Source organism: Ursus americanus, chromosome 3 (assembly GCF_024610735.1).
Source record: "Ursus americanus isolate L20-20 chromosome 3, mUrsAme1.1.p, whole genome shotgun sequence".
Classification (NCBI taxonomy): Eukaryota; Metazoa; Chordata; class Mammalia; order Carnivora; family Ursidae; genus Ursus; species Ursus americanus.
This window is the reverse complement of record NC_142129.1, coordinates 47,647,224-47,657,283: the sequence shown is the minus strand read 5'-3', so window position 1 is coordinate 47,657,283 and position 10,060 is coordinate 47,647,224. Positions and strand designations below refer to the sequence as shown.

At 46.7% G+C, this 10,060-nt stretch overlaps 1 protein-coding gene across 1 annotated transcript; it reads right to left on the bottom strand.

Moving 5' to 3' along the window:
• Nucleotides 1-1,052: 1,052 nt before the first annotated feature.
• HOXA4 (homeobox A4) lies at nucleotides 1,053-3,406 on the bottom strand. The gene is made up of 2 exons (XM_045792978.2): nucleotides 2,665-3,406; nucleotides 1,053-2,112 (listed from the first exon to the last, which is right to left on the bottom strand). The coding sequence occupies exons 1-2, from the start codon at nucleotides 3,290-3,292 to the stop codon at nucleotides 1,766-1,768; spliced, it is 975 nt and encodes a 324-aa protein (XP_045648934.1). The 5' UTR covers nucleotides 3,293-3,406; the 3' UTR covers nucleotides 1,053-1,765.
• Nucleotides 3,407-10,060: the final 6,654 nt, after the last annotated feature.

Genomic DNA, 10,060 nt, shown 5'->3' with positions numbered 1-10,060 from the left:
CCTCTGCTATAGCAAAGGTAGGTGAGTGCCCCCTCCCATCTCTGCTAAAATTACAGCATGAATTAAACACTGCAGCCATTCATAGCCAGGTGACAGTTATATTCTGGGGCTGCTGTGTGTTGGTTTTCTGCATCGCGCTGCAGAATCCTCCCTTCAGTGACAACCGGGTCTAAATCCTCTTTACTGATTTGTAAATCAGTAAATAAATACTAGAGTTACAGAGATTGAGCTGTGGGATTTGATTTCCAACCTTTGAATCTAGATCTTTAGGTTGGGCAGAAAGATCCAGGAGCATTTGAGGAAAGTGACCCTAGCTCAGAGTTTGGCTTTTTTCCAGCACTGAATACTCCGAGGTCTACCTTGCTTGGGGTACATTTTGGGAGTGTCATTATGCTTTTTCTTTCCTCAGAGAGACTTTGGAGGGTTTACCGGGAAAATTCAGTTTATTTTGAAAGCTCTTGCTTCTGCAAAAAGAGAGAAGGAAAGAAAGACAGGAAGAAAGAGAGAAAGAAAAACAAAAATCCCCAAGCTGTAGTTGGTGAAGAGAACCTTAAAAACAGCCAAGAAACAAGAAGCAATCTCAACTCTCTGCACAAACTATTTTTTTTATCTCCAGGGAAACAGGCAGATTAAGTGTGAAGGTGCAATAAATACCAAAGGGACCACTTCTTTCCAAGTGTGCTCAGAGTTCAGCGTGTAGAACAGCTGCAGAAACCCCTGGGCCCTCAGCATTGCGCGGTTTCACCTTTCATTGCAGGGAAGGACACGTTTCTATGCCTTACAGAGACTTGAAGCCTGAAAGCCTGGCCAAGTTTGGGAAGAAGAGGAGCCCTCTCAGAGCTCAAGAGCCTCCCTGCTCTTTGGAACTTTTCCCACAGTGGGTCAAACTTGACAAGAGTTCAGCTCAAGTTGAACACACTCACACACATTATGTGAGCAGTCAGAAACCAAGCGAACATAACTCGAGCCATCTATAGGATTTTTACATGCAGGGTCAAACATCTCAATCCAGAGAACTTTTTTTTTTTTAAATTAAAAGTAGGAAACACACAAATGTGTCTTAGAACTTTAATGGTTTTTTAAACAGAGTTTATTCTTAGCACATGGCTTTTTTACATAGCCACACCACAATTTGTACAGTTGCACATGGGTCTAAATGCACTCCCCTCTCCCCCGAGATTGTGCCTCAGAATAAGACAACAACAACTCTACAACAATACTTTAAATAAATGCAAGGAAAGGAAACTAACATGTGTCACATCTACCATCAAGGTCTATACATTTTGAGAATTAAATAATCTTGTGAGGTCCACAATGTCTACTCATTTATTCAGTTCAATACAAGCTTGTATGAGCTGCCTTAATGTGGAAGGGGGAGGTAGGGAAGGTGGGAAAAGGGTCTGTTTTCTTTTGTTTGCCACAAATATACATGTATATGTCCCCAGTCAGCATGGGCTGTCCAGCTGACTTTAGCCATCTCAAAAGTATTTGTTGCCAAGTGGTCCTTCTCAGGTACCCAAACCTGGCTGCCTTATTCAGGCCAGCAGGTTGTTCCATCAGCCAGCATCCTGGCTATTGTCCTCTCTTAGGTGTCAACCAGCACCCATTCTTACCAGGATAATGTCTTCTTTTTTATTATCCTTTTCACCAAGTTGGGTTTTGTTTTGGGGTCTGTTATGGTCCAGACAGGTAGGAGTGTGGGGAAAAGGGGAGAAGAGGGGGAAAAGCAGGTGAGGGAATGAAACTGGTCTAGATCTCTAGAAGATTATATGGAGGAAGGAATAGGTGTGGAGGCACCCTGGTGGGGGTGGGGATGCAGGTGCGGGCTCTGGGTTTGTGCTTTCCCTGGCGGGCCTGCTGAGGCCGAAGCCGAGTTGGAGGATCGCATCTTAGTGTTGGGCAATTTGTGATCTTTCTTCCACTTCATCCTCCGGTTCTGAAACCAGATCTTGACCTGGCGCTCGGACAAGCAGAGCGTGTGGGCGATCTCGATGCGGCGCCGCCGGGTCAGGTAGCGGTTAAAGTGGAACTCCTTCTCCAGCTCCAAGACCTGCTGTCGGGTGTATGCGGTTCGAGAGCGCTTGGGCTCCCCTCCGTTATAACTGGGGTTGACTGAACGCCCACAACCCCGAAGGAGAAGGCCAAGGAGGAGGGAGTGGAAGAGAGGGAAAGGAGGAGGAGAGAGAAGGTGGGGTGGGGAAGAGCAATTGGACATCATCATTATATAATAACCTGACACCAAGTTCACGCAAGATACATAAAACGGCAAAGAAAATGTTTCACAGGCTATTGACAACGGGAAACACCCGAGAGCCATAAAGAATGGTGCTGGGCATTGGGGCTGAAGAAAAGCTTCAAAGACACATGGCCTGAAGCCTCTGCCAGGGCAATTAAATTTATGGGGGCTATAATTACTGCCCTAACAGTTTGGCGTCTCGTAAATCTCTCGATAAAGGGACCCCGGGTACAAAAGGGTTCTCACGTTAGGATCAGGCGGCTGGCTGGCGCGCACACACCCACATCCCACTGTAGCTCGGGCCAGATGGGGGCTCCCCTCCAGAGGCCCCCTTCCCCTCAGCCTCTTCTTCTGACCCTCGCCCCGACCCCCGAAGCCCGGCCCGGCCCCAGCCCACCCTCCCGCGCCTCCCCAGCGGCGCCACGTACCGGCGCTGACATGGATCTTCTTCATCCAGGGGTACACCACAGGCTCTTTGCCCTTCAGGCCCGGCGGGCTCTTGTCGGCCAGGAGCAGCGGGCACGCGGGGGCGCTGCCCCCTGCCGGGACGCCCGGGGTGGCTGGAGCCGCCTCGCAACGCCGCGGGGGTGCTGGGGGTGCCGCGCGATGCTGCGGGGGAGGCGGCGGCTGGGGCTGCCGCCCGGGCTGCAGGACGTGGCTCGCGTGCAGGCCGTGCGCAGGACCCTTGGCTCGCGCCGGGGGCTGCTCGGGCTGTGGCTGCCGCCCCGGGCTGGCGCCACCGCGGTAGCCATAGGGGTAGGCGGCGTCGGCGGCACCATGCGCGGGGTAGAGCGCGGCCGCAGGGTAGGAGGGCTCGCGGGCGGCCCGTGGCGCGTAGTAGGAGGCGGGGGTCTCGCGGCTGTTGCCCGCGTGGGGGAGCTGGGGCTGCTGCGCCGGCAGGTGCTGGGCCGCGGGCGCTGGGGGCTGCTGGTAGCTGGGGCCCCCGCCTGGGCCGCCGTCTCCGCCGCCCGGGCCGCTGTGCTGCGCGTACTCCTCAAAGGGAGGGAACTTGGGCTCGATGTAGTTGGAGTTTATCAAAAACGAGCTCATGGTCATTAATTTGTGAAGTGCAAAAATACTAATTTTTCTCGCGTTGTCGTTTTTCTGGGCTCGCCGAGGCCCCTCCCCCTCCTGCCTCGCTTCCCATCCCCCCCTTTCCTCTGCTCCCTTCCCCTCCCCCGCTGTCAAGCGCCCACCCCTCCCCCTCCCCCTCCTGCCGCCGCCAACGCCACCAAAGTTCGCGCCGCTCCTCCCCCCGCCCCCCCCCCGCTCTCGCGCGCGCTCGTCTCGGTCCCGCGCGCGCCCCCGCCCAGTACCCACCACGTGACCAGCCCCTGCCAATGGGCGCGCCGCGCGCGCGGACCCGGATCAGGAAGCGCGCGGGCGGGTGATGGATGCCGCTGTCCGGCCTCCGGCGGTGGGAGGGAGCTGGGGCTTTGGTCCCCCCAACCCCCCAACTTTGAGTCCTGCTGGGAATTCGGGGCCCGCCAGTGCTTCTGGTCCTCTTGGACGCCCAGGCCGGGCCCTTTTCGTGCCGGCCTCGGGGCAGCCGGGTGACAGCAGCCCAGCGCTGACCTCGGGCCCAGCCTAGCCTGGTCAGATGTCGTCTTCCAGGGTTCGAGGCCGGCGGGGGGAGGGAATGGCGTGAGACTTTGGAGGTATCCCGCTTTTAATCCTGGCCCCGGAATAAAACGAATAACGCCAACAGGCCCATTTTTTCCACCAGCTGATCCTCTTCCCCACTTCGTGCTCCAGAGATTCCCTGCTTTGAGAAGCCCGGGAGGAGCCGCGAAGGGTGGGTGGGTGAATAGCTGAGAGAAATCGGCCCGAGGATGTAAAGCAAGGCCATTCCAGTATAACCGGATGGGCCGTTTTCATTTTTCCTTCCTTTTAGAGACAGAATCTATTTGATTTTTTCCTAAGAAAAATCAAAACCTTTCTAATAGCATCTCATTTGATGGAGGTGTCGATGTGAGAGTTAAACATGCTTGCATTTACTAGGTGCGACTGTGAGAGAAAAGGTAGCCCAAAGGTGGGGATAGGTAGCAGCGACGCCCCCACAAAATCGAACTTTGAAACCAACAACTTCCTATTTCAGAACAAACCCCAAACAAAAACAAGCCAAGGACGGAATAGGCACTGTGCCCAGTGTGATCACGGACGGGTCTTTCCCCGCTAAGAATTCTATATTTTGTCTTTTGGATGCTGCTTTCTCAGGCTGTATTTGAGGCTAAAGTTATATTTACAGGATAGTCTATAATTTCTGAATTGCTGAAAATTAGCATATTAACGATATCAGTAGCTCTGGAAAGGGGAGAGAGGACTGTTGCCTGCCATTTGGTAATTGAAATTTGATGGGTAAACTAATTACGCCATTATTAACAAATAAATTACGTATTAATTCCACCTAATGTTGATCTTGAAGTAAATACTGATGCCTTACTAGTAGTGTGTACTTTCCCTTTCATTTTCTGAGTAACAGACACACCTGGATCCTCTACTTTTCAGCCTAGATAAAAGCAGTGCAAACTAGCACAGTCACTATGCTAAAAATACTTTTATATTGGCATGCAAATCAAGGATTTTTCAGCTGGTGCACCTTAGTTGATTTTTCAAAGAGCAGTATAAACAGCCTTCTCACCACTGAGTCTGGACTGCAGACAAGGAAAGTTATAGCCTAAGCCTGGAGACACTTCAAAAGGAATGTCAATTCTATCTTCATTTATATCGCTTACTCATATGAGTTACTAAATGCTGGACTATATCCATTTGATGGATAGTCATTTAATGCTTAGCCACATAAAGCCTATTATATGGGACTAATCTTTAAACTAATTTAGGAAAAGAGGTTAAAAAAGGGATCATGTTAGCTTTCCAACTGGAATCACCCTGAAGTGGTACAAAGAGGTTTCCCACATTGGATGTGTGTGTCTGAAGAGTGCTGTCCACCGACACGGGGCACCCTGAAATTTTTTTAAATGAAATCTGAGCCACAGACAGAAATCAACGCTGAGTGTAATCTTTAGACCTGCTCTCTATAGTTGGGGGGAAATCAAGCCTGTGATACAGCTACCTAAACCAGTATTTCTCTACAGCAAGAAAAAATAATATATACATATTTTATATACTATTTTATATGAACAATATATACGTACATAGTGTAATTTACAAAACGTGGCATTCTAAGCTTCAGGGGGAGAAAAAAAACATGACAAGGAAATTTTGCCCTCCTCATGTCATCAGCCTTGAGTACTAGGGTCTTAACTACATCTGTTTAATATTATTTACAGACACTAAAACACAAAATTCATGTTGTTTAGCCTCAGAACCTTCTACCGAGTTTCTATTTTAAAGTATTAACGAGGCACAGGCACTGTTTTGTATATGGTTAACCTAAACGAGTTAACTGTGCCTGTGTTTCATGTGGTTCTATTACTTTAGGAAGATGGGCTTACACAGAATCCCCCAAGGCCTGTAACTTGTCTTTGTGGTTCCTATCATAAACACAAACGGAGCCAGGACCACCAAGTGTTATCTCACACACCGACATTTTGACATTTTACTGCAAGATTTATGGCTGTAATAAACAATCTCAGTACCTTTTCTGATCCTTCCACAATCTCTCTTTGCAAGCCATCGCATCATTCCATTGAATCAAATAATCTTTAGAAAAACGCTTAAAAAAAAAACCCAAAACCTCTTGCCTTTACATAAGATCCAACACACCAAAGTAAAGCCAGGAAGAGACTAACTCAATTAATAAATAAACTGAAGTTTACCAGCAGCATCTCGCCCGAGAAAAGATGGGATGCTCTGAAATCGAGCAGAGAGGGAGCGTGCTAATCTTCGCACACCAACTGGCTCCAGTCCCTAGCAGGGTGGAAGCGTTATCCTTTTCTTGGGAAACTGGTGAGCGCATTTGTTCATTTCCACGTGCAGAGATAACATATATCCCCAACAAAAGCTTTCTTAAAATCCCATTAAGTGAAATAACTTTTCATCATGTCCTTGAATCCCAGATGGAAAAGGAGAGCGAAGGAGTCTAAGGGAGAGGGAGGGCGAGAGGGAGGCAGTGTTTGCAGCCTCGTTTGAATCTGATTTGAATCATTTTGAATATATTTGGAACAGCCTTCCCTCTTGAATGCAACCCTGTCCCAAGTTTCAAAGTGACCGAACAGTGACACCGTGCGCATTTTGTTTCTTATTAATCTTACACATTGACAGTCTTTGTTAAATCACAAGGCGCGCCCTTCACTAGCCGACATTTTCATATTTGTTAGACGCGCTGACCTGAAGTTCACCTCGGCCTTGGACTTTGCGCTTCTAAAAGGTCTATACAGTGTCTTTTAGAGAGCAGGGTGCTTTGCCCAGGTCACTCCTTCTCAGGGAAAACCAAGGGGAAAAGCAAAGGAAATGTAAACGTTATGGAATGTATTGACTGTATTTGTCCTTTGTTCTTTAGAGCGAGAGTTCTCCAGACTGTTCTCTGTCTGAAGCAAGTCTCTGGAGCGCACACGGGAATAGCTGAATTTCAAAATGCCTGACAGTGGCATTTGAGGACTTCCCCCATACCTACACTAGGCATATGATTTTAGAGAAGCAATACTTTATCAGCCATTCGACCAAGAGGCAGTTTCCTTGTAGTAGTTTATAAGAGTGAACACAATCCACGCGTAAGGATTGAAATGTGTATCCGGATTAAACCTGAATTTTAACCTGAATTGTGTGAGGGGCCTAAAGATAAAAATCCTCCAAATAAAAAAGTAGGTACTCTAAAAGCAGTAACTTCTGCAGGTACTTTTTTTTTTTTTTTTAAGTTTAAAACTGGCTCAGGGGTGTCTATGCTTATTGAAGTTGACATGTTTCTAAGGTATGGCACAGCTTTTAACCAATAATACAGTAACAAGGTTTTCTTGAAGAGACACATAATTGTCTTGGTGAGTAATAGAAGGGGGTTCAGTTTTCTTCATTTCGCTAGCCCAGATGTGGTGAAGTGTTCATTGCTATAACAGCAATCACCACAGTTGTTTCCTTTCTTCTATTTTCATCTGGCACACCCCCATTTGGCTTCAAGCTCTTGGCCAGAGTGAAAACTTTACACATTGCACAGTGGAAGCAATCTGATTACTTCCATGAAGGCGGTGTTTAGGAAATACTTACTTTACCACTAAACGTACCTGGCACCAGCAAATCCAATCAACCAGAATATACTGGGATGATCTTAAATATCCCTGCAAGAGTTCACATTCTGAGTAGTTGAATTAACTCATCTCTAAAGTTAAAAAGGAGAATGTAGAAAAAAATTCATTTTTTCTCTTCTGTTTTCCTACTCTGATTACTTGAAGATCAATACATAGAAAAGGACAATATGTCCCCCACCCAGAAAACAGATTCTAATGGCACCAACATTTACAGCTAATATAGGTGCATGAAAAATAAAATATTGTTTAGTTCTCCAGTTGCAACTCACACATGAGGCATGGTTCCAGTTGGCTTCCTTAATACACTATTTCCTTTCTTTTCTGCTCTCCCACCCTTCCTCCTGAGCTTGCTTTCCCTCTCCTTAGCTTTTATTCCAAATGTATTTTTAAAGAGTATTTTCTGGAGAAGAGAAGTCCCTCACAGTAGTCTTAACGGAAATGGCCTGGCATTTGTGGATTCCATTTTCCTGTTCAAATGGCATATTCTTTTCAGTTTAGTTACCCACTTACAGATTGTAGCATTTCTTGTATATTCGGTGTAGGGTTAACAACAAACATAATGAAAAATTTCCAACAGCAGGAACATTTTCATGGTACCAATAAGCATTTTCTCCCTGGTGGAAGGTGGAAGGATCCTGCCCTTTCGGGAGCATTTCCACTTCCTTCCTTCCCTTCCCAGCTCTGAGAACTCTTTGCATTTAGTGGGTGGAGGTTTCAGAAAAAGCATTCTGTGTTTGAAAATTGCAGAGAATACATTTTGCAAGAAGTGCCAGTGCCTGCCCTTGTTCTCACACACTTGAGGGATCATTATATGTCTGAAAAAGAAACTGTCCAATCAAAATAACAATTTTCAAATAAAGGAAGTGTCCTGCCCGGTTCTCTTGCCCTTGAATATATGATGAAACCTTGAAAACTTGCTACGTTACTTCTTAAAGGCCCATTGATGAGTTTTGAGCTTTTTAATTTTGTGACAAACCCACAAACAGATTCCTGGTTCTCCAGCATCTAAGGTGTTGGTGTTTCAGTAATCTATGCCTATTTACCTGGTGCTATTCCCTCAGAATGGGAGCGATAATTCAAGATGAAATACAGCATGTATTACTCTTGAAAAGAGGAATTTTCTATCCTTTCCTCCGTAATTGAGGTCATTCAACCACTAGGGTTCACCTGGAGTCCATACCATGATACACGCGTCACTCCGAGCCATTTTATCTTTTGTGCTGATAGTCAAGATCGCAGCTCTAACATTGACATCAAACTCTGTCTGGGCAGATGACTAAGAGTGCTGCACAACATAAACTTTTGACCCTCAACTTTTTGACCCGCAGTTGCAACGCACTAGCCACAAAGATACACAAAGCTGTGCCTCTTCTTTCAGGGGGAAGGGGTCCCCCCAGGATCGCAGGGACACCCTGCTTCTGCCACTGCCTTTTGGATTAAGAGGGTGAATTGGATATTTCAGGGCGTTTGTGACTGTATTTCCTGTTAAATCAGCCTCCTACCTCTTTTTGTCAGCGCTTAAATAGGAGGGAGATTATTTTCAAAATCACTCATCATCACATTTACAGGGAAAATTTGGAATAGGAGGGTGGAACCTCAAAAAAAGTGAAAGAAAAAAAGAAGACAGGGAGAAAGCAGGCAGTGGGAGTTGGAGATATTTTTTTTCTTTATTTAAAAATAAAGATGCAGCCCTAATTGTTGGGAGAGCTGGCCCAGGCAGGCGAGTTGACTGTGAACTTGTACTAAAGCGTGCTCTGCTGGCGATTCCTAGGGTGTGCAGATTTATCTTCTCTGCATTTACTTAACCCGGCAGTGAACTGCACGGGCGTCATTTGTTAGGCGATGACAGACTTCACCTCCAGCAAGGGCTGCTTCACAAAATCGCGATAATTACCCAATAACCTTCATAACAAATATTATTATTGAAAAGACCGGTTTATGGGGAGGGGACCTGGTGGGAGAAGGACAGCATTCTTTGTGAAAAACACCAAACAAAACAGACCTAGGCAGATCTTCCAGTTCTGGGGTTTAGAATGGCCAGGACTGTGGTTCCCCTTTCCTATGTGGGTGGGAACCTAGGCTGACCCCCTCAGCCTTGTTTGGAAGCCCCGTTTATAGCTTTGTCATTGACTAGAAAGAAATTCTGCCTTAGAAGCCAAAGGGATGGAGTCCACAACATTCTGCACTCTCCATGGTGGGCAAACCTCAGACAGACTCAGAGCTAAGGCAGGGGAGAGGCTTCGAAGGGCATCTTTTAAGCTAAAAGGATTGTTTTCTTCTTTAATAGCCCATCTTTCAGATGTAATTTGCTCTCCCCTCACTAATTGTTTGGATATAATACTCTTCACATCTCAACAAATGAACACGACTCTATTTCTGGTAGAAAATTCTGTCTTGCTCTCCCAGAGCCGCCAACAATAAAGCAGGGGAAAGAGCTGGGGAAAAGGAATCTCGGCATAATGTTGTGAAATTAGACCATGGAAACCCTAACAAACCCCTAAGTAAGTGTGACCAGAAGCTTCCTATTATATTTATAGTTCAGGAAATATTGTCTCTTCAGCTTGTAGAAACAAACGAGGCCCTGCACATACTGGACACCTTCTCCTTTTACAAGATGAGGAGC